The 27,175-nt window shown below is 35.3% G+C and overlaps 1 protein-coding gene across 1 annotated transcript in view; it reads right to left on the minus strand.

The window, feature by feature from the left end:
• dcma (decima) overlaps positions 1–27,175 on the minus strand; it is a 555,093-nt gene that overhangs the window by 519,046 nt on the left and 8,872 nt on the right. The window contains exon 2 of the mRNA XM_069815896.1: positions 6,177–6,306. Coding sequence (XP_069671997.1) covers positions 6,177–6,275 — 99 coding nt within the window. The 5' untranslated portion in view covers positions 6,276–6,306. The remainder of the gene's footprint in view (positions 1–6,176; positions 6,307–27,175) is intronic.

Below are 27,175 nucleotides of genomic sequence, written 5' to 3' on the forward strand. Positions count from 1 at the left end.
TAAGGTCGAAATATAACGATTTAATAAACATTTATAGTGCTTGTAAAGCAAATGAAAAAAAAAATTACAGATACTGCAGTAAACCTAATTCAATAAACGAACTTCCACTAAAAGCTGTTGTGGCAACCGGCAGCCTCTAGATCAGCGGTCATCAGCACAGTGCACCCTCGGGCCAACGTTTCTTACCCGCGTATAAGAGACTACACTATGGTGCATTCGTGGCTGCTGGCGGGTATGCTCTCTACCTCTTCCTGTTGCACGACGGAGCATATTACGATGCATTGCTTATCCGTTACCCATTTCAGCGAGTGCTGACGACCACTGCTGTAAATTGCTTATCGGCTATGATTGCCTCAAACATTTACACAGAATTGATATTGCGGAATCTTCTAAATGCCATTTCTGGAAATATCGATCAGGATCATCTTCTTCGCGTCCAACTTTTACTTAATTTTCCAGCCTTCCTGCTAAATACTAGACTAAAAAAGAGCAAATGACATAATCGTCAGTGGCTCAACAGTACATAGCAATCAACAAACATATTAATTTCCACAATAATTATATATAATTATTATGGAAATTAATAATAATAATAATAATAATAATAATAATAACAGTAGTAGTGTGACAACATTTTTTGTGCGAGATCGTGCGTATTTGCTTGGTTTCCGCACAAAACCAATCCGCGGAAAGTCTAAAATTCCACATTCAGTATTCCCAACCTAACACACATAACAATTTCCCTATTCTTACCGCTTAAGTGACATATTGATTTTACTGCTTTAGGCTTCTAACATATTATTTTTAGAGACGTTCAATGTAGTAATAATTATAAATTGGAAACTTACCACTGCAATTTCACCTAAATTGCACTGTTAATTATTGTTTTTAAATATTTGCAAAAAATTAAGTAAACTCTACAACTCCACTAAAGTTACTGCATTCGTGATGCAAGTAACATTAAGGAAGCCGTGAAAAAATCAACAAGATTCCAGACTCATCATAGACTGGGGGAAAAAAAACAGACGTATAACACGGCCTGCTGGAGTCTAGTAAACACAGAAAACATTTTAAAGCAACAATGTTGAAGATAGATATTTTTGTTTTGCAAATTTGCCGTCATTGAACAGAAACCAAGATGGAGATTTCATTGCAACTAATTAGAAATTCCTCTTTCAGGTATGTAATAAACGATCTTCGCACAAAATAATGTACGATACACGAGCGGTATGTTTTCTTTCAATTCTCGGAAATTAAAAAAGCTCAACTAAGTTTCGCTTTTTCAAACTTTTCCTCGAACATGAAAACTTCAACATACCGCTCTTGTAACGCATATTACTATTCATTTGCAATCATTGTCAATAGCTTCATGGGTTAGATCAGCCGCTCTAATTAGTCTTCATGCATTATGAAAAGAATTGATCCTTTCACCGTTTCCTGAGGCCTTTTATTGTTCTTTTCCCTGCCAGTTTGTATTTCAAGATCTTGTGTGGAATTCCATCTGCAGCCATTCTTCTGAAATGATCCAGACACTTAGTTCTATACTTTCCATTATGTGGACAACATTTCAAAATGTCAATCTTTTCCGAATTTAATAAGTTTTTCTTCTTGTCACGTAGCGCATACATCCTGTCACAGGCTTTATTAAACTCATCTCTACTGCTTCCTTCATTTTTAATTGTGTCTTAGTAATTGTCTGTAACTCTAAGCCATAGAGAAGATCAGAGTTTATAATATTTTGTAAAAATTAACTCGAATTTTGTCTATTTTTAATTAAAATTAATTCCATTTTTTCTGTGCCTTGTTGAACTTTGGCAAGTTCTTCTGATGTTATTTTGTTCTCGTGTTACAGTATGTTTACACTTGAAGTTACAGGTTTTATGGAGATATACACCGTGATTACAAATTATTGGACGATTTCAGAAGGCTATACTTTCACCAATATTGAACATAAATGCATGATCTTACCACCATTTGAAAGAGGAAATTTTTAAGTTTTATACTGACCTTAGATTCACTCAATGTGAGCCCCACGCGTAATACGGAAGACATCCAAGCAGTGGCCCCATTCTTGCCAAACCCTCTCAATCATGTCTTGTGTGACGTTTCTGATTGGTGTTAATGCGCCTTCTCAATTCGGCCAACGTCGCTGGAAGTAGAGATATGTAAACATTGTCCTTGACGAATCCCCACAGAAATGAATTACACACTGAATTCCGGTGAACGGGGTGGCCATATGCAGAAGGTGCTGTCTGCGTCCTTTGCACGACCAATCCATCGCCCTGGTAGGTATTGATTTAAGAAAATTGGCTAATGCCACAACTAACGGACGAGGAGGTACAGGGGTTCATTTTCCAACAAGACGGAGCCCCTCCATATTGCTATACGGAGATCCGATGTACCTATATCAACACCTACCAGGTCGATGGATTGGTTGTGCAACGGACGCAGACAGCACCTTCTGCACATGGCCACTCTTTTCACCTGATTTTAGAGTGTGATTTCTTTCTGCGGCGTTTCGTCAAGGACAATGTTTACATACCTCCAGTTCCAGCGACGTTGGCCGAATTGAGAAGGCGCATTAACCCCTTCAGACCTGGTATACATTAAAGTGTACATTGTTTCTTTTTTTTTTTTTTTTGGAATGTCTTCGATACTTTTAAATATTTTGAAAAATTCAATGTGATAGAAATGGAGAATATTATTTTTTAAATATTTCTATACCTGAATTAAAAATAAAATTTAAAATTTTGGGGCCCCAGGGATCAAAATTGTCCCCAAATTTTGATTTTCTGTAAAGACTTGATTTCGGAATTTTGGATCCCCAAAGTGATTATGTGACCAGTTTTTTTTTCAATTTTTTTTTAAATATAAATTCAGGTCTGAAGGGGTTAACACAGCAATTCGAAACGTCACACAAGACATGCTTGAGAGGGTTTGGCAAGAATGGGATCATCGCCTGGACGTCTGCCGCATTACACGTGGGGCTCACATCTTGTGCATCTAAAGTCAGTATAAAACGTCAAACTTTCCTCTTTCAAATGGTGGTAAGATCATATATTTATGTTCACTATTGGTGAAAATATAGCCTTCTGAAATCATCCAATAAATTTGTAACCACGGTGTGTTATTATACAGATTTTTCCATATGGAATTATTATTATTATTATTATTATTATTATTATTATTATTATTATTATTATTATTGGTGGTGGTGGTGGTAGTGGTGGTAGTGGTAGAAGAAGTGGTAGTAATTAGTGGTGGTGTTGGTGGTCGTGGATGAAATAAGTCGAAGAAATTGAGAATTAAAATAAGTCCACATCGTCTTTCCAAACTCATTTTAAATGCCAGCAGGCCAAAGAAGGGATGACTATCGAAAAAAAAGCTGTCACTGTTGGAATGTGGTTTCAATTCAAAGAATTCTGTATGAATGACATTTTCATTACGAGTTCTTCTAATTGCCATAATCTTCTTAATTTTTATTGGTGAAGTCATAATAGCTTCTTCCAGCTAATTCTGAGAGAATATTACTTTCCTCTTGATTTCCCTGCGTTATGTCAGGATAAAGAAACTTCCAAGTCTCTAACATTTAAATCAGTCCATTTCTCGCTCTAGAAACGATTTCATTTCCCATCATTTTTTGTAGATTAAAAACTACTGCAAACTATTCTATTAACTTTGTTGAAATTACTCTGCTTTTCCTTTCTACGTTGAAGTATCTTTTTACTTATTTCACCATTTAATGATGATGATGATGACAGTAATAACAATAATCACATTTTCTTCTTATTTATGGTCCTCAGTAGCGTTATGGTTTCAAGTTTTGCCATGGAATCAGACATTCTTGGATTCAAATCAGGCTATGAGCGACTGCATCTTAAAGACTATAAAAAATAAAAGATGCAGAAATATCGAAAGTTTCGGAACTGCATAACGGCATCAGGAAAGGCTAAGAAAAGACGGATATGTCTGTTGGATCCATTAACATTAATGTGTTTATTTTTATTTTTACTGTATACATTTTTTTATTGAATTATTGGCTTCTGTTTTATGTGATTCGTATTTGATTCTAACAACATTAATATGTATTCCATTATGTTTATTTTTATTTTATGAGGTAAATTTTATGTAACTACCTCTTTTGATCTCATTATGTACCTAAATTGTATCAGTATGTAATTACTTAATTCCGATCCAGTTTTATGTTCAACTGTGTAAGCAAGTTTTAATCCTGGTTGAGTGTAAGAAAAGGCCTTACGGCCTTAACTCTGCCAGGTTAAATAAAGCCATTATTATTATTATTATTATTATTATTATTATTATTATTATTATTATTATTATTAACAAGAGTGTGCTGAAATGTTGTTTCATGTAGAAAGTGCCGAGGAGGTGTTGTTTTTGTCACGAAATGATTAAATTAGAGATTAAAGGAACGCACCATTTAGTCACGAGTCATTTTATAGGGTAAAGTTTCGTAAATTGCGATACGAGTAATATTGTGACAGTTCTTTTTGAGAATTAATTACAATTTTCCTCATGGGGGAAGAAATTTTCTCATGAAATTTCGGCCCGTGTATGGGACGGTGCCCACCCAGCACCGTAATGCACTTGGTGAGCTACCATAGGAAGCAAACCAGCTATAACAGCTGAGGGACTCATCGTGCCAACCACACGATACCTTCATTCTGGTTGGATGATCGTCCACCTCTGCTTCGGCATGTGGCCCTGAGACCAGCAGCCGGCTGGTCAGTCTTGGCCCTTAATGGGCTGTAGCGCCACGGATTATTATTATTATTATTATTTTTATTATTATTATCATCATTATTATTATTATTAGGCCTAGTTTGTAAATTCATATCAGAAAATAATGAGTTCGCCTCTACAAATGTAGATTAGCCAGTGATCATTCCATCATTGTGGAACATTGAAAAAATTGAAGAGACCGGTACCGTGGCAGATACAAAACGTTATGGTAGATCAAAGTCCGTAGAAAATGATGTGAATACTACAATAAATTCAGAATATGGAACATATGGTGTGAATCAAGTTGCTAGGCGACAGTAGATGAGATACTCAACAGTGCAGTGTGACGTAAGCTCAGAATTGTTGTTTAGTGAACTGTCCGAAGACAGGTTTGAACCTCACAAGTGATACCAACAAGGAATCACTTATGAGGCAACTAAGCCAGGAGATAATGGGGTAGGGTGATCAGTTCCTTTCCCCCTCCATTGCATACATCGCCGATTAGCTATGTATTCCACTAATCAGACTAAATATGTATACAAAAAATTGTTCTTTCTCTGAAACACATCGTCAATTGAGATGTACTTTATAATAATAGATGTACAGATATGGAAATAAAAATTTAGAGCTCCCTTATTGTGTAAATTTAGCTTACTGTGCATGTGCAGTAAACAAGGTCCATATATTTATATATCCTACTTCTAGACAGTCGTGCGAAATTGTTGCCTATATACAGGTGGATTCCTGTCAAGACTCACTCCAAATTTTAATTCCGTATCTGTACAAACAGCCATAACCTCAATGAGAAGAAATCTCAGAATTTATACCTGAATAAACCTCATTGTTTTAAGAATAACATTATTATTATTATTATTATTATTATTATTATTATTATTATTATTATTATTATTATTATTATTATACCTATTTTTACAAATGTATTTCTTTACAAAATTAGATGACTTTCAAATCTTCCGTGACTTTTGAATAGCTCTAATAACCGTTTTTGGAAGTTTCGATTTAGTTAAATTAAAATATATAACTTACCGTAGCTATTTTGCCTAATATTGTACCAATTAACATTCCTGCACAAACCTGTAATTAACTGAACGCTAATTAATGTGTTATTATTATTATTATTATTATTATTATTATTATTATTATTATTATTATTATTATACCATATCAATATACCATATTAATATGTTAGTAATAAGAATAAGTATATCATTCTCTAATGTGGCTATTTTTAAACAGATTTAAAAAAAATTGATATGTAAACAAACGCAACAGTGTAGCACAAAGTTGCTAAGTTGGCAACCCTGTTTCTTGCGCGCCTGCGGCGAATACCGCTTCTGCTTCGCGGTTTTACTCGGTGTACACGCTCTCAATTAATGAGAAGCATCGAAAGGTGTGAAGTTGGCAGCACTTACCCGCACTGGGTCCTGGCACGTGAAAAGCAGAAGTCCCACAGAGCTGCGGCGTGCTAGGAGGGATCGGCAACCGATGGAACTGCTTCGCCGGCCAGCCATGGCCCGCTACGTCATGGCGCCGGCAGGGCGCCTGAAAACACAACCACACCCACCTCGATGAAACCCTCTGCAGTGTGCGATGCACCTGCCCTACTCGGTGTGGGGCCTGCTTCACCCAATCAAGGAACAGCTCGCCTGGATTACTCACCGCGAGCGAGGTGTTGCCTCCGCCGAGATCTGCGCCACACTGAGCCCACGGACGCCAGCGCAATTGTAACAATCGATTACGTCCACCCTCACACCCCAACCAGTCACCCACCCCCAAATGCATCCAGCGGGGAGATGTTGATGCGCCCAGACTCCACTGAGACCGCATAAGGAGCGGCGACAGAAAACACTCCAACGAGTAGCACGCGTGCCATCACGAACCTCTCGAGATTTGCTGCGCAACACGATCCGCTGGCGTGCCTTCACGAGCACAGTAGCATCGCTGTGTAATGCTAAGATGATAACCCGAGCACATATGAAATGCGCGACAATAACGTGATCAACTTGTTTATCTGCACGGAACACACAATAATTACCGCGTAACAGTACAACTTGCGTGCTTGCACGGAACAGAAACATTTCTGCATAACAACACGGCAATAATGCGATCAACTTGCGTGCCTGCACGGAACACAATAATTACCGCGTAATAGTACAACAATGTGATCAAATGCGTGCTTGCACGGAACAGAAAGATTTCTGCATAACACGACAATAATGCGATCAACTTGCGTGCCTGCACGGAACACGGTAATTACCGCGTAACAGTACAACAATGCGATCAAATGCGTGCTTGCACGGAACAGAAACATTTCTGCATAACAACACGACAATAATGCGATCAACTTGCGTGCCTGCACGGAACATACAAGAATTGCTGCGTAACAGTACTGCAATGCGACCGAGTTGCGTGCTTCACGGAACAGAAGCATTTCTGCGTAAGATTAAAATAATAATGAGATCAATTTGCGTGCCTACACGGACATGTAAGAATTAATGCGTAACAGCACGACAATAATGCGATCAACTTGCGTATCTGCACGGAGCACACAATAATTACCGCTTAACAGTACAACAATACGATCAACATGCGTGCTTGCACGGAACAGAAATATTTCTGCATAACAACACGACAATAATGCGATCAACTTGCGTGCCTGCACGAAACATACAAGAATTGCTGCGTAACAGTACTGCAATGCGACCGAGTTGCGTGCTTGCACGGAACAGAAGCATTTCTGCTTAAGATTAAAATAATAATGAGATCAATTTGCGTGCCTACACGGACATGTAAGAATTAATGCGTAACAGCACGACAATAATGCGATCAACTTGCGTATCTGCACGGAGCACACAATAATTACCGCGTAATAGTACAACAATACGATCAACATGCGTGCTTGCACGGAACAGAAACATTTCTGGATAACAACACGACATTAATGCGATCAACTTGCGTGCCTTTATGGAACATACAAGAATTGCTGCGTAACAGTACTGCAATGCGACCGACTTGCGTGCTTGCACGGAACAGAAGCATTTCTGCGTAAGATTAAAATAATTAGATCCATTTGCGTGCCTACACGGACATGTAAGAATTAATGCGTAACAGCACGACAATAATACTATCGACTTGCGTGCTTGCACGGAACAAATATTTCTTCATAACACGACAATAATGCGGTCAACCTGCGTGTCTGCACAGAACATATAAGAATTTCTGCGTAACAGTACGAGAATAATGAGATGAACTTGCGTATCTGCACAGAACAGAAGTATTTCTGCATAACAACACGACAATAATGCAATCAACTTACGTGTTTGCACGTAAGAGAAGTATTTCAGCGTATCAACATGACAAAAATACGATCAACTTGCATGTCTCGACGGAACAGCATAACAACAAGACAGTAATCCGATCAACTTCCGTGTTTGAACGGACAGATGCATTTCTGCATAACACGACAATAATGCGATCAACTTGCGTGTCTACACGGAACAGAAGTATTTCTGCATTACAACACGATAATAATACGATCAACTTGCGTGTTTGCACGTAAGAGAAGTATTTCTGCTTATCAACATGATAAAAATGCGATCAACTTGCGTGTCTGGACGGAACAGCATAACAACACGACAATAATCCGATCAACTTGCGTGTTTGCACGGAACAGATGCATTTCTTCATAACAACACTACAATAATGGGATCAACTTGCGTGTCTACACGGAACAGAAGTATTTCTGGATAACAACACGACAATAATGCGATCAACTTGCGTGTTTGCACGCAAGAGAAGTATTTCTGCTTATCAACATGATAAAAATGCGATCAACTTGCGTGTCTGGACGGAACAGCATAACAACACGACAATAATCCGATCAACTTGCGCGTCTACACGGAACAGAAGTATTTCTGCATAACAACACGACAATAATGTGAGCAACTTGCGTGTTTCCACGGAACAGAAGCATTTCTGCATAACAACAAGACAATAATGTCGCCAAGTTGCGTGTTTGCACGTAACATACAAGAATAGCTGCGTAATAGCACGACAATAATGCGATCCATTTGAGAGACTGCACGGAACATAAAATAATTGTTACATGGTATCACCACAACAATGCGATTCATTTACGTATCTGCACGGAATATGCAAGAATTGTTTCGTTCCAGCACGGTAGGCCTACTAACAACTAACACGATTCGCGTGCATGCCTGCACGGAAAACAACATCCCTACGTATATATTAGTACGACACAACGATCTGTTTGCATACCTGCACGGAAGACACAAGAACTGTTACATAACATGACACAGACAGGAGCTACATGAGTAACAGCGTGCCATTCAAACTAATGTATAGGCTTAATGGCATAATGCGATCCTCTTGCGTGACAGCACTGAACTCAGAAAAAGTGTTCGATAACAGCACGGTACCAACACGATCCGCTTGCACAACAGCATAGAATTCACAAGAAGTAATGCATAACAGGACGAAATAATACGATCCGCTTGCGTAAGAGCACGGAACTACAAGCATTTTTGCATAATAACATGACACTTACGCGCGTGCGTGACAACAGAGAATTCCGTAAAAAAAAAAATATTGCGTAACAGCTCAACAGTGATACAAACTGCTTATGTACACGATAGTGATATAAATTATTTGTATAAGACACTGACACTAACTACTTGTGGAATATATGACACTGACAAATTGTTTGTATAACATACTACAATGACAGCATCTACTTGTGGAATATATGAGACTGACATAAATTTTTTGTATAACATAAGACCGTGACACCAACTACTTGTGGAACGTGTGACACTGAATATATTGTTTGTATAATATAAGACACTAACACCAATTACTTGTGGAACATACGACACTGAAATGTATTGTTTCTATAACATAATACATTGACACCAACTACTTGTGGAACATATGACACTGAAATACATTGTTTGTATAACATAAGACACTGACACCAACTACTTGTGGAACATATGACACTGAAATATGTTGTTTGTATAATATAAGACACTAACACCAACTACTTGTGGAACATGTGACACTGAAATATATTGTTTGTATAATAGAAGACACTGACACCAACTATTTGTGGTACATGTGACACTGAAATACATTGTTTGTATAACATAGGACACTGACACCAACTACTTGTGCAACATGTGACAGTGAAATACATTGTTTGTATAACCTAAGACACTGACACCAACTACTTTTGGAACATATGACATTGAAATATATTGTTAGTATAATATAAGACACTGACACTAACTAATTGTGGAACATATGACACTGACATAAATTATTTGTGTAATATAAGACACTGACACCAATTACTTGTGGAACATATGACACTGAAATATATTGTTTGTATAACATAACACACTGACACTAACTACTTGTGGAACAAGTGACACTGAAATATATTGTTTGTATAATATTAGACACTGACACCAACTAGACTACTAGTGGAACATGTGACACTGAAATATATTGATTGTATAATATCAGACACTGACACCAACTACTTGTGGAACATGTAACACTGAAATATATTGTTTGTATAATATAAGACACTGACACTAACTACATGTGGAACATGTGACACTGAAATATATTGTTTGTATAACATAACACACTGACACTAACTACTTGTGGAACAAGTGACACTGAAATATATTGTTTGTATAATATTAGACACTGACACCAACTAGACTACTAGTGGAACATGTGACACTGAAATATATTGATTGTATAATATCAGACACTGACACCAACTACTTGTGGAACATGTAACACTGAAATATATTGTTTGTATAATATAAGACACTGACACTAACTACTTGTGGAACAAGTGACACTGAAATATATTGTTTGTATAATATTAGACACTGACACCAACTACTTGTGGAACATGTGACACTGAAATATATTGTTTGTATAATATTAAACACTGACACCAACTATTTGTAGAACATGTGACACTGAAATATATTGTTTGTATAAAATAAGACACTGACACAAACTACTTGTGGAACATGTGACACTGAAATATATTGTTCGTATAACATAATACACTGACACTAACTACTTGTAGAACAAGTGACACTGAAATATATCGTTTGTATAATATTAGACACTGACACCAACTACTTGTGGAACATGTGACACTGAAATATATTGTTTGTATAATATTAAACACTGACACCAACTATTTGTAGACATTTGACACTGAAATATTTTGTTTGTATAAAATAAGACACTGACACAAACTACTTGTGGAACATGTGACACTGAAATATATTGTTTGTATAACATAATACACTGACACTAACTACTTGTAGAACCAGTGACACTGAAATATATTGTTTGTATAATATTAGACACTGACACCAACTACTTGTGGGACATGTGACACAGAAATATATTGTTTGTATAATATTAAACACTGACACCAACTATTTGTAGAACATGTGACACTGAAATATATTGTTTGTATAAAATAAGACACTGACACAAACTACTTGTGAAACATGTGACACTGAAATATATTGTTTGTATAACATAATACACTGACACTAACTACTTGTAGAACAAGTGACACTGAAACATATTGTTTGTATAATATTAGACACTGACACCAACTACTTGTGGAACATGTGACACTGAAATATTGTATAATATAAGACACTGACACAAACTACTTGTCGAACATGTGACACTGAAACTTACGGTTTGTATAACATAACACACTGACACAAAGTACTTGTGGAACATGTGATATTGAAGTATATTTTTTGTATAATATAAGACACTGACACCAATTACTTGTGGAACATATAACACTGAAATATATTGTTTGTATAACATAACACACTGACACAAAATACTTATGGAACGTGTGATATTGAAGTATATTGTTTGTATAATATAAGACACTGACACCAATTACTTGTGGAACATATGACACTGAAATATATTGTTTGTATAACATAACACACTGACACAAACTACTTATGGAACGTGTGATATTGAAGTATATTGTTTGTATAATATAAGACACTGACACCAATTACTTGTGGAACATATGACACTGAAATATATTGTTTGTATAACATAACACACTGACACAGACTACTTATGGAATATGTGATATTGAAGTATATTGTTTGTATAATATAAGACACTGGCACCAATTACTTGTGGAACATATGACACTGAAATATATTGTTTGTATAACATAACACACTGACACAAACTACTTATGGAACGTGTGATATTGAAGTATATTGTTTGTATAATATAAGACACTGACACCAATTACTTGTGGAACATATGACACTGAAATATATTGTTTGTATAACATAAGACACTGACACAAACTACTTGTGGAATATGTGATATTGAAGTATATTGTTTGTATAATATAAGACACTGGCACCAATTACTTGTGGAACATATGACACTGAAATATATTGTTTGTATAACATAACACACTGACACAAACTACTTATGGAACGTGTGATATTGAAGTATATTGTTTGTATAATATAAGACACTGACACCAATTACTTGTGGAACATGTGACACTGAAATATATTGTTTGTATAACATAACACACTGACACAAACTACTTATGGAACATGTGATATTGAAGTATATTTTTTGTATAATATAAGACACTGGCACCTATTACTTGTGGAACATATGACACTGAAATCTATTGTTTGTATTACATAACACACTGACACAAACTACTTGTGGAACATGTGATATTGAAGTATATTGTTTGCATAATATAAGACATTGACACCAATTACTTGTGGAACATGTGACACTGACATATATTGTTTGTATAACATAACACACTGACACAAACTACTTGTGGAACATGTGATATTGAAGTTTATTGTTTGCATAATATAAGACACTGACACCAATTACTTGTGGAACATGTGACACTGAAATATATTGTTTGTATAACATAACACACTGACACAAACTACTTGTGGAACATGTGATATTGAAGTTTATTGTTTGCATAATATAAGAAACTGACACCAATTACTTGTGGAACATGTGACACTGAAATATATTGTTTGTATAACATAACACACTGACACAAACTACTTGTGGAACATGTAATATTGAAGTATATTGTTTGTATAATATAAGACACTGACACCAATTACTTGTGGAACATGTGACACTGAAATATATTGTTTGTATAACATAACACACTGACACAAACTACTTGTGGAACATGTGATATTGAAGTTTATTGTTTGCATAATATAAGACACTGACACCAATTACTTGTGGAACATGTGACACTGAAATATATTGTTTGTATAACATAACACACTGACACAAACTACTTGTGGAACATGTGATATTGAAGTTTATTGTTGCATAATACAAGACACTGACACCAATTACTTGTGGAACATGTGACACTGAAATATATTGTTTGTATAACATAACACATTGACACAAACTACTTGTGGAACATGTAACATTGAAGTATATTGTTTGCATAATATAAGACACTGACACCAATTACTTGTGGAACATGTGACATTGAAATATATTGTTTGTATAACATAACACACTGACACAAACTACTTGTGGAACATGTGATATTGAAGTATATTGTTTGCATAATATAAGACACTGACACCAATTACTTGTGGAACATGTGACACTGAAATATATTGTTTGTATAACATAACACACTGACACAAACTACTTGTGGAACATGTGATATTGAAGTATATTGTTGCATAATATAAGACACTGACACCAACTACTTGTGGAACATGTGACACTGAAATATATTTGTTTGTATAACATAACACACTGACACAAACTACTTGTGGAACATGTGATATTGAAGTATATTGTTGCATAATATAAGACACTGACACCAATTACTTGTGGAACATGTGACACTGAAATATATTGTTTGTATAACATAACACACTGACACAAACTACTTGTGGAACATGTAATATTGAAGTTTATTATTGCATAATATAAGACACTGACACCAATTACTTGTGGAACATGTGACACTGAAATCTATTGTTTGTATAACATAACACACTGACACAAACGACTTGTGGAACATGTGATATTGAAATATATTGTTTGTATAATATAAGACACTGACACCAATTACTTGTGGAACATGTGACACTGAAATACTGTATATTGATTGTAAGCCTATGACATAAAACACTGACACCAACTACTTGTGGAACATATGGCACTGACACATATTGTTTGTATAACATAAAACATTGACATCAATTACTTGTGGAACATGTAACAGTGATATATATGTTTGAATAACATATGACATTGACACCAAATCTCTGTGTAACAACATACGACATTGACATTCTACTAATTATTCCACTCTTTTTGCTTTATCATCTTTGTAATCAGTCTTTGTTGTTAAAAAGATTCCTTAAATATCAACGTACTCGATACTCACAGTGCAAATATCGCACTGGAAAAGCATTTAAGACGCCTACAACTTTATCGAGATAGGCTATCCCCGTGATTTATATGTCGTCACTTGTGACCTGTAGAGAATGTTCACCACCCGTGATGCGATAATATTACAGAGAACTAGTGTCTGGACCGCACGCGCTGCAGAGGCTTTCTTCGCTCTGAATGCCATTCCAGGAAGCGAAGCCTGGACTCTATATCGCTATACTTGTACGTGTGTTACAATGGAATACATCTACGCCACTCAGCCGTAGCTCAACTGCTTCACATTAAAGGAGATCGGTGTACGAACTCGGGCTTATTTATGAGTTTCTTGGATGCACTGGAAGGAACAGTGAAGGAGAGAAGAGTTCGGGACAAAAGAATGTATCAGATGATAGACTACATTAAGTTATATGGATCATATGCGGAGACTAAGAGGAAGGCTGAAAATAGGAAAGATTGGAGAATTCTGTGTTTGCAGCGAAAGACTTGCCCTTGGGCAGAAAAGTATGAATGAATGAGTCATAAACCCATACTCTGCACTTGTAAACCGAAACATAAATCTTCCTCTTCTTTTAAATATTAGACTCAGAGCCTGTTCCGGTTTCACATTGAGTCCTTCCAACGTTTCTTCGGTGTTCTCAAGTGTCTTGTTCCATTTGGCCTGTTGTTCAGGATTCTTCAAGAATGCGGGTGCGATCCCGGCCCAGGTCGATGGCATTTAAGTGTGTTTAAATACGACAGGCTCGTGTTAGTAGATTTACTGGCATGTAAAAGAACTCTTGTTGGACAAAATTCCAGCACACCGGCGACGCTGATATAACCTCGGCAGTTGCGAGTGTCGTTAAATAAATTGTAATTTAAATTTAAATTTCTTCTACGGATATGTTTGCAATCCATTCTACCTACGTGATTAATCCATTCTTCTCTACAATAGTGAATCTATTCTTCCAAAGAAAATAATTTAATTAATTCCTAGTAACTTCATTTTTAATTCTGTATAATTTAGTACAACATTTTACTTAGGCTACTTACAAATGGCTTTTAAGGAGCCCGGAGGTTCATTGCCGCCCTCACATAAGCCCACCATCGGTCCCTATCCTGTGCAAGATCAATACAGTCCCTACCATCACATCTCACTTCCTCAAATCCATTTTTATATTATCCTCCCATCTACGTCTCGACATCCCCAAAGGTCTTTTTTTCCTTCAGCCTTCCAACTAACACTCTATAGCCTATACATTTCTGGATTCGCTCATACGTGCTACATGCCCCGCTCACCTTAAACGTTTGGATTTAAAATTCCTAATTACGTCAGGTGAGGAAGACAATGCGTGCAGTTCTACGTTGTGTAACATTCTCCATTTTCCTGTAACTTCATTCCTCTTAGCCTCAAATATTTTTCTAAGCACTTTATTCTCAAACACACTTAACTTCTTGTCTTAGGAAATTTAGCTTGCAATTACACTGCTTGTCATGGTCCAGGTCTCTGATCCATATACCAAAACTGGTACCGCTGAGAGTGTATAACATTTTGAGTTTTCTTCCTTGTTTTGCCTTTTAATTATCTACGTATTTATTGTAGCACATATTTAACAAAAATAAATAAACAAGCGAAAGTAAAAAAATTCAAACCAACACAACTGTAGTTTAATTTCAGGTATTTTACGTTCCAATATATCCCTGATATTGCGCATAACTTTTTTTTTTTTTGCCAAGAATACAAGTTTTTCTGCATTATTTAAATTCCATGTACTGGCTTATGCAGTACCCGGAATCGGGCTGCGAATTTTAGACTTCATCGAATATGATTCGTTGCCGGGGGAATCAAAAAGACAAACGACATCGCGATAAAAAAAACATCATAGCATTTTACGGGCCGTAATCAGGAAAGTATTCGGATGTGGACAGTGGAGTGTTAAACTGGACGACGGAAATTCCGAACAATGCGCACAGCATATCTCTTGATGTGATGCAAATGAGGCTTGCAAAATAGCCAAAGATAGGAGAAACGAGTTTCTTGTTGTGTTATTATTCATTAAACGCCTTGTTACTCTGTTTCCTCTTTTTAGCATCGTCTATAAAACCCTCTGCACTATTTCAACAATAGGAATCCAATAAAAATGGGGTCATATTCGAACAAATACTGTGTTCATCCTAACAACAGTATGCATGTGCATGTATTTATTCACATTGCACGTGGTTAAATACCCCGTGGCAGTGGTAAATAGTTACACTCAATAATGACATTAATAATAAACACAATTAATGATAAATTACAATCAATAATAATAATAATAATAATAATAATAATAATAATAATAATAATAATAATAATAATAATAAATGCACTATCAGCCTCTACTTTTTAACTTCGCTTTAGAATATGCCATTAGGAAAGTTCAGGATAACAGACAGGGTTTGGAATTGAACGAGTTACATCAGCTTCTTGTCTATGCGGATGACGTGAATATGTTAGGAGAAAATTCACAAACGATTAGGGAAAAGACGGGAATTTTACTTGAAGCAAGTAAAACGATAGGTTTGGAAGTAAATCCCGAAAAGACAAAGTATATGATTGGGCTATGTCTCGTGACCACAATATTGTACGAAATGGAAACATAAAAATTGGAGATTTATCCTTCGAAGAGGTGGAAAAATTCAAATATCTTGGAGCAACAGTAACAAATATAAATGACACTCGGGAGGAAATTAAACGCTGAATAAATATGGGAAGTACCTGTTATTATTCGCTTGAGAAGCTTTTGTCATTAGTCTGCTGTCAAAAAATCAGAAAGTTAGAATTTATAAAACAGTTATATTACCGGTTGTTCTGTACGGTTGTGAAACTTGAACTCTCACTTTGAGAGAGGAACAGAGATTAAGGGTGTTTGAGAATAAGGTTCTTAGGAAAATATTTAGGGCTAAGAGAGATGAAGTTACAGGAGAACGGAGAAAGTTACACAACGCAGAAATACACACATTGTTTTCTTCACCTGACATAATTAAGAACATTAAATACAGACGTTTGAGATGGGAAAGGCATGTAGCACGTATGGGCGGATCAAGAAATGCATATAGAGTGTTAGTTGGGAGATCGGAGGGAAAAAGACCTTTGGGGAGGCCAAAACGTATATGGAAGTATAATATTAAAATAGATTTCAGGGAGGTGGGATATGATGGTAGGGATTGGATTAATCTTGTTCAGGGTAGGGACCGATGTCGGGCATATGTGAGGGCGCCAATGAAGCTTCGGGTGCCCTAAAAGCCATTTGTAAGTGATAATACGTAACAAAATACCGATATCGAAGTAAATATACAAAACAATAACATCCAGGATTTTAACTCCAGCTAGGCCTCTCTTTTCGTGGGGGGAAAAATCTGGTATTACCAATTATTATTATTATTATTATTATTATTATTATTATTATTATTATTATTATTATTATTATTATTATTATTAAGCCACCGGCGTGTCTCAGTCGGTTAAGGCGCTTGCCTGTCGGTCTGAAGTTGCGCTCGGGCGTGGGTTCGATCCCCGCTTGGGCTGGTTTCCTGGTTGGGTTTTTTTCGACATTTTTCCCCAACCGTAAGGTAAATGCCAGGTAATCTATGGCGAATCCTCGGCCTCATCTCGCCAAATACCATCTCGCTATCACCAATCTCATCGACGCTAAATAACCCCGTAGTTGATACAACGTCGTGAAATAACCAACTAAAATTATTATTATTATTATTATTATTATTATTATTATTATTATTATTATTATTATTACTATTATTATTAGTTATTTAACGACGCTTATCAACTATTAGATTATTTAGCGTCGATGAGATTGGTGATAGCGAGATGGTATTTGGTGAGATGAGGCCGAGGATTCGCCATAGATTTCCTGACATTCGCATTACAGTTTAGGATAACCTTGGAAAAGAAAACCCAACCAGGTAATCAGCTCAAGTGGGAATCGAACCCACATCCGAGCGCAACTTAGGATCGATAGGCAAGTGCCTCAGCCGATTGAGCTACACCGGTGGCTATTATTATTATTATTATTATTATTATTATTATTATTATTATTATTATTATTATTATTGCTATTATTATAACAGAAATTTTACATTACAAAGAAGACTGAAGTTCCACTTCAATTTTGTGACTTTCTAAGCAAGTAAAGTTATCTTTCGAAATTCATGTCCCTGCAAACAACGTGATGTTCGATGTGTTGGTTTGTACTGTTGACTCTAATAATGGTTGGCATGCTGGCGTCGTATTCGCCCGAGTAGAATTTAATACAGCTAAATTCCCCCTCTCCTAAATCTCCCCGTGTTTGCAAAATAACCATATCAACACTACCCGAGCGACGCTAGAAATTCTCTGCGGCTGACCACTAATTGGGAACATTAAATAGACTTAATCATCCTTAGTTAGGGGGGAAGTGTACATGATTTGCTCAGAATACCGGGTAACTCAAAAGGTTGTGCTCAAATTGAAGGAGGTCATGAAGGAGAGTCCAAATATAACATTTTTCGAATACAAACCTGTGATCTCCGAAGTAATCCTCAGTCAATTCAAGCCCGTAATATCAGGAACTACAATGCACATGTAATTAAATCATACTTTGCGAGGAGGCATTGTACAGTATAAGATGAAGCACACTATTAGTTGACAATCATTTTCTGTTTCTGTACCAGCAACAGAAGTTTGTGGTGAAAGTAAGGACAGATCACGATCACGTGGTCGGATCTTATCTACTGCCATCACATTTGAATAGGGAGATTTTCAACTTTTTATATCAAGTTGCTCCAGAGCTGATAGGAGATGTACCACTTATCGTGCGTCAGCAGATGTGGATGCAACAGGATGGAGGAACAGCACACTTTCTTTTACTCTTTCTGTACAAGACTTTCTAAACCTTCCATATCCCGGGCTTTGGGTCGGTAGAGAAGGTCCGGTTGAATGGCCAGCCCGCTCCCCTGCCATGACGCCTCTTATTGAAGGCATGTCAAAAGCCTTGTTTACGAGGTATTGGAAACACCCAGAAACAGTTTTAGCCAGGATCCTTGCAGCATCTGATGAGGTTCAAGAAACGCATGAGGTATTAGAGAGAGTGCACCAGAATTTTTTTTTCGATGCAATGTCTACACTCAATATGATGATCGTCAATTCTTAAAACTTTTGGTGTAATAGGACATTAATTTTTAAGTTCATGTAAATTTTACTACCTTTTTAAATTTTTACACAAATTACTTTTACTTCATTTTTATGTTGTCCATCATAAAATTGCTTACATTCACGGACTTACACCGGCTCAGGATTACATCCTATATTATGAATTCCTATTGTAAAGCTGTTACATTCTAATTCCTCTTTAAGCCCCTTCAGTTTGATCGCAATCGCACTGTATGTTTTTGTTGCAGAAAAGAAATTTAATTGTTCTTTTCGTGAGGCTTCTGAAAACGGATGTGAAGATGTGTATACAGCCCCTACTAAAAGTTTAAGGGCATCCCCCCATAATTAATCTTTCACTCCTGTTCTTATGTGAAAACCCCTTATGTTTATACAGGGACCAAATGCCTGTGGAAGGTGAATGTTTTACTGTAACCCCAATCTGTCTAGCTTCTAAACTGTGGATTATATAGCAATTTTTCTGTTATGAAGCTTATTGAAAAATTGCAAATTTTGTAGGAAAAAAATTAATTACACCAGAATGGGTTGAGTTAGATCAGTGAATTTTGGCATTGAGTAAGATATTTTCTGCAATCATTCTTCCACATCCAAATAATTTTCTACTTCACGTCCACACTTACTGAATTTCGACATATTTACATTTTTTCCCCCAAGGAAGAAATCCAATCTTTTCACACTTGTAGCAAACTCCAGAGCTGATTACTAAAAGTGGAGGAAATAAGTTGATTGACCTATGTCACAAACTACCAATGTTATGATGTAAATGGCAATAGTGGACCCGGATTCATTTGCCGCGAATTTCAAGCTCAAGAGAATTAAAAAAATGACAATTTTTCCTAAATGAAAAACAAAAAACAGTCTGGATTACAATGCGTGCACGAACTATCACAATTATTTTTAAACAAAAAGGTATAATTGCACAAGAAGTCTTTTATATATGTCTAACTCTATCCCAAAATTCACAGATCCAAATCAACGCATTCTGGAGTAATTAATTTTTTTCCTACAAAATATGTACAGTCATTTCTTATAAGGTTCATAACAGAAAAATTGTTATGTAATCGACAGATTGGATTTGTAGTAAAAACTGTACTTTTCACAGGCATTTGGTCCCTGTATAAACATCAGGGTCTTTCACATAAGTATAAAGACAGAAGTGAAACATCACTTATGGAGGGGTGTCTTTAAACTTTTGGTACGGGCTGTATATATTGTGGAGGCATTCATAGTTATCGAGTTCACCGTGGTTCAGATTATGCTCGCTGATTGCATTGTTAGCTGCATGGCGATTCTTCATTTTTCTCATGACTGATTCTAGAGTGATAGTTGATGATGTACGGTATTCAGAAAGGTGCAATCCAATAATCTATCGTATGTAAATTTATGTAAGCTATTGTAATTACTTAGCTGGAATAAAATATCTGCTTCATATCTGCTAAAATTTGAGGCGCCAAGACCGCTGGGATGGGCTAGTCGTGAATCATTAATTTTGGTTATTGTTATGGTATAAGATTCATTTAAATATTCATATTCATTAGTGAACAGTATTAGTAGATAGAGTTGTGGAGATGATTCTGTGTCATACGTCCAAGACAACTGTAAAATGGCAAGTGTATCGTTCAGTGCAAATTGCTTCCTAAATACAGATAACGAGAGATGTGTGTTGTACATTGCTGTCACTGGAACTCTCTGCCGCCTGAAGTCAAGGGCTGCCGAACATTGAAATCTTTCAAATCCAAGTTAGAAAATTATCTTATGACGAGTTGCCAAACTAACTTACTATTATGACAAGTGTTGTATTGCATGTTTCCACGTATTCACATTTTTTTATGTTCTAGTGATATTCAACTTATTTTATATTTTTGTTTTCATATTTTCCGATAGTGGTATATATCTAATATAATAAGTTGAGTTATATATAATCATAATTTTCCTTACTGTGTGTACTTAAAAATATTGTATTCACTCTATGCTTTGTACTGCACTATTTTATTACTACTATTAGTATTATTACTATTATTATTATTATTACTATTCTTATTTTATCATTATTATTATTATTATTATTATTATTATTATTATTATTATTATTATTAATTGTCTTATTTTTTATGCTTTGTATGCCTCATTTATTTTGACCTGCTGTTTACATTTTATTATGCTTTTTTCTTTCTTTCTTTCTGTATGTTATATATTATGTCTGATTTCTTCTTACTTGTTGTTTACATTTTATTATCTTATTCAGTTTTGTGTGTAAAATTGTAGTGTACTTTGTAAATTTGTAGTGTTTTTGTAACGCAGTTTTTACTCCTGGTTGGGTGTTAGAGAAGGCCGTATGGCCTTAACTCTGCCAGGTTAAATAAATCATTTATTATTATTATTATTATTATTATTATTATTATTATTATTATTATTATTATACCACATATACCGGTAATACTTGTTCGCGTACAACTTCACAGCAAAAACCTGTTTCGAGATATTGGCCATTGAAAAAATCTGTTTGTTTTTTTTATAAAACATTTTATGCATGAAATATTATAACATTCATAAAGGTAAAAAAAGGTAAAGGTATCCCCGTAACATGCCATGAAGGCACTTGGGGGGCATGGAGGTAGAGCCCCATGCTTTCCATGACCTCGGCACTAGAATGAAGTGGTGTGGTCGGCACCACGCTCTGACCGCCTTTTACCCCCGGGAAAGACCCGGTACTCAATTTTATAGGAGGCTGAGTGAACCTCGGGGCCGTTCTGAAAGTTTGGCAACGAGAAAAAACCCTGTCACCACCTGGGATCGAACCCCGGACCTTCCAGTCCGTATCCAGCTGCTCTACCAACTGAGCTACCCGGCCACCTTATAACATTCATACTTTTACAAAAAAAATAGCACAAATAATACCACAAAAGGCCGACCGATTTTTGATAAGAGACCAGCAGTTGAATTAATATTTTAAAGCAAAATAACTAAATGAATTTTATGCAATAAACGAATTTTTGTTTATAAATAGCAGCAAATTTCAGATAAAGCATTCTTGATTTTTTCCGAGTTAAATTAGCCTGCCATCAACATATTTTTGCAAATTTCTCTTTTTTTTTTTTTTCAAATTGTAGGTTGGTCTATTATTGCGTAACTCCGTGCAATTATTGCACTAGGCTGAATGACACAATAACGTTAAAAGAACCAAGGTGTAAAACTGTTAAAGGAATAAAACATAGTGCAGATTTAATGCTCAAATTTTATTATCTGTACGTTCCGTGTAACTAAACCATTAGTATTGTACTTGGCATTAATCTGTGAATAAAAGTTCATTTTATGCAAAAAAGACAAATACATAAATTCTTCATCTTTTTAATATCTATCGCGACATTTGTGTAGTAAAACTTAAAATTTTAAAGACATATGAAAACATCGGCAACGATACTTTCCATACAATTTATATTTTATTGGCTGAACTATACGTTGTAGAAAAATATTTCATTAGAAGTATTGGTTCTATTTCATACAAAGAACCTCCTGTTAAAATTTGTGCACTCAAACCCCTAACATAACAACCAACCTATATATATATATATATATATATATATATATATATATATATACAACGTTCGCAAAAGTTGTAATCTGAACACATGATAAAATTTGTATATATCCACTGAATTATTATTATTTTTTTCTATAGTTTTCCCTATATTTTGCTACAAATATATAAATTAACAATTGATAGAAATAAATTAGGATAATAATTTAAAATAGATTCACGATAAATGTGTTGTATAAAATTTAGAAACTGCTTGTAACAACATTGTTTAACGGAAAACTGTGTAACGTCTTCAGAGATTTCAACCTACAGAAATTTAAACTACACTCTAGTGAATATTAGGAGTAGTTATTTGCTTAGGTTATAATATAGTATACATTTCATGAAACTTGTTAATTGAAATATAAGATTGTATTTCAGTATTTAATTTCAACTCATTGCATCTCATTCATTCATGTGTATAAATTATAAAACTTTGTAGAGATTTGCTGAATTTATAGATTTGTAAAATTTTATTAATTTCATAATTGAAACGTAAGATTAATTCAATAGAAGACTTCATTAATCAATATCATATTATTATTATTATTATTATTATTATTATTATTATTATTATTATTATTACACATATTTAGGAGCAAAATTTGATAATACAAGAAGATATGAAAATATGATAAATTCAAGAATAATTAACGCCAGGAAAGTTACAGGAACACTAAATTCTATTCTATGGCAGAAGAACATTAGGACAAAAACAAAAATGGTGATATATGAATCCATAGTTAAAAGCACATTACTCTATGGATGTGACGTTTGGCAGATACCTGAGCGTATGAAAAATAAGCTTCCATCTACTGAAATGGATTTCCTGAGAAGATCAGCCATGAAGTCAAGACTAGATAGGGTTAAGAACGAGGATATTAGAAGATTTGTGCATAAAGAGAAAACAGTCATCGAAGAAATACAAAGAAGGCAGTTAATTTGGTACGGACATGTTCAGCGGCTGGAAAACGAAAGACTGCCGAAAACTATCTTGAAATAGGTTCCAAACGGGAGAAGAAGAAGAGGGCGACCGCGAGATACATGGATTAAAGGAGTTAATAATGCTATGTCACAGAGAGAGTTACAAGACGGTGACTGGGAGGACAGAAGAAGATGGCAACTAGGATCCGGAAGGCGACCCTTCTCGCTGTTAAGCCGGACATATATATTATTATTATTATTATTATTATTATTATTATTATTATTATTATTATTATGTATTTTTAACCCTAACATACCTATCTCAGGTGAAATAGGGTTCTCTGTAAAATTGGAGTATATATATATATATATATATATATATATATATATAGATTAGATTAGATTAGATTAGATTAGATTAGATTAGATTAACTTCAGTTCTTTTAAAAGTTCACGGAGGGAAACGACATTAATTTAGATCACCGGAGATATTTTTATCATTTCGTCAGAATTAAATCTAATGTAGGTTTAATAAGAAAAATGTAACTTCTACATATTCTTTGTTATGTCGCTTCAATCTGTCTTTAAAAAAGTCGATTCGTTATCGAAACATATGACGGTAGTGTGTATCATAAAAATAACTTAACTACTGAAAAGCGGCAACAGTATGGCTGAGTAGATTTTACACATTCAAATAACCTCCGTATTTCACTATGGACGACAACAGCAGAACGAAATTGCCATTTTATGTCGAATGGATTCATACTTTTTCTATACTTGTCGCGCTGGGAACTGCGATTCAGAAATTACTGAAAAAGAACAAAATGCAGTGCAGATAAAACCGAAAGAGAAGGCAATTTTACAAACGACGAAACCATGTCATAGAAACGAGGAGATTTGTGATGAGGCTCAGACCGGAAAGTGTGAATGAATTGAGGGGCGAAATCCCCTACGAGCGAGCGAGCGGCTGTTTCATATGATTTATATAGGGTGCAGGAAGGAGGTCGCAGATAAGATTGAATGCCGTCGTGCATGCCGGTCTGATGGTCACCATTCTGGTCGCTGGATCCCGAATGTGTTTACAAGGCATGCTAATCCATTAGCATTGAGACGTTCTCCGCTTTCCTTCGTACCTGGCATGGTGCGACCCGTGGTCTTTGACACTGAATATTCGCAATAAAGAGATGTAGTAGAGCATACGTAATTTGTGCAAAACAAGGAGTGCAGACATACTGCCAACCTCGCTTCGTTCCCTCTATGAATATAATATGCATTATGTATGTATGTATGTATGTATGTATTATGTATGCATGTATGTATGTATGTGTATGTATGTATGTATGGGCTATTCCATATGAAATCGATCAGTAAAAAAACTCGCATTTTTTTATACTCTAATTTTTTTCCATACTTATACAAGGTGCTGAGGGGAGTGCATTTTCAAAAATATACTATCGAAAGTCAAACGGTTTTCGTATTATTGAGCGACAAATTTAGCGTATTTTATAAAAACAAGCCTCTTACAGCGCTCAGAACTCTGGAACCATTTACTGCAGAACATTGAACGAGAGCTTATTTTGAAGCTGACATTTGGTAGGTTATGTTAAGAAATAATTCTTATTTTTATTGTACCCAGAGAGATAGATAATCTGATTTTACTTGCTTTTAGGCTTTTTGGCCATTTGTAAAAATTTTAAAAAATATTGAGAAAAAACCTTGCATTATTAAGAGGGATTCGGCATTGTTTGCTTAGTGTCACGGCTATCAGTTTCGAGGGTATTAAATAAATTATTTTCATACGCCTGGACTTGAACGGCTCAGTACCGCACGCACTGGCCGAGAGATGAAGATAAGCGAGCATTGGGCGTCATTTTACTCTTGTGTTTATGAAAACCTGTGATAAAGCTAGCCCAGCTATGCGTTACTAGACGAAACATCACGTGTTTATGTCTCCTGGGCTTGCATCCCTCGGCTAGCTCCCGCCTCACAGTCAGCTGGTTAGCTCACGCGCGTACTATTTATTTTCTTTATTTGATATTTTCAATACTTTCTTATCAACGTACCACCAGTAAAAAAAATGTGTTTATTTGTACTTTCAATGAGGAATCTAACCATATATTTTTGAAATATTTTTTCGTGGGCAAAGGTGTCTTAATGAAGAAAAATCTAAATTTCTCCATTTCCATAAAAAGTAAGAAAATCTGTTTATATGTCAATATAAACTTTAACTTCTCAGCATCAAAATAAACCATGATTTTGATCATTGGGTGAAAGGGTTTCGGAGCCACAACAGTTTAAAGTTGCTGATTTTATGAAAATACGATAAATTTAAATATTTTTAATTTAAACGCTATGAAGTCCTGATGCCTCAAACTTTGCACAAAGCATTGTATCACAGTTGTCTACGGACAGAAAAAGTTTCATTGTATTTAAAAATTGCAAGATCAATTTTCTCTATATTTCGGTCGATTTGAGATGGAATAGCCAGTATGTATGTATGTATGTATGTATGTATGTATGTATGTATGTATGTATGTATGTATGTATGTATGTATGTGTGTATGTGTGTATGTGTGTATGTGTGTATGTGTGTATGTATGTATGTATGTATGTATGTATGTATGTATGTATGTATGTATATGTATGCAGACTGAACCGTAAGTAATGTCATTAACTTCAAGAGGTTATTCTTTGAGATATTTCAAACAAGAAAAGTTTAATACAATTTTGCTTGTTTTTACATTCCTTTTGGAAATAAAAATTGTTTTATATAAAACAGATGGCTTGTTTTCTGAAAGCCATTGATTTAATTCCCAATATGCAAAGTCAGTTTAAAAGAGCAGTGTGTTATGATAGTAAATAATTCAAAGAACTTTAGTTTTGTCCTTCAAATGTGCAGAAATTTGATCCGAACAAATGTAACATTGTAAAATTCCTTTGCAGAGCGAAAAGTTACATGTGTTCGGATCACATTTCTGCACATTTAAAGGACAAAAGTAAGATTCTTGGGGTAGGAATTTCTCAAATCAAGGCGACGAAAAACCAGACTGACCGTATTGTTTAAGGCACAAATGGGACACAAAGTATGGACCGACATCAATGCTAGATTAGTGACACCATCATACATAGGCAGGGCTGATAATATTAAGAAGTTTAAATTCAGAAAACAAAGAACGGACGTGGCAAAA

This window comes from Periplaneta americana, chromosome 17, assembly GCF_040183065.1.
Source record: "Periplaneta americana isolate PAMFEO1 chromosome 17, P.americana_PAMFEO1_priV1, whole genome shotgun sequence".
Taxonomy (NCBI): domain Eukaryota; kingdom Metazoa; phylum Arthropoda; class Insecta; order Blattodea; family Blattidae; genus Periplaneta; species Periplaneta americana.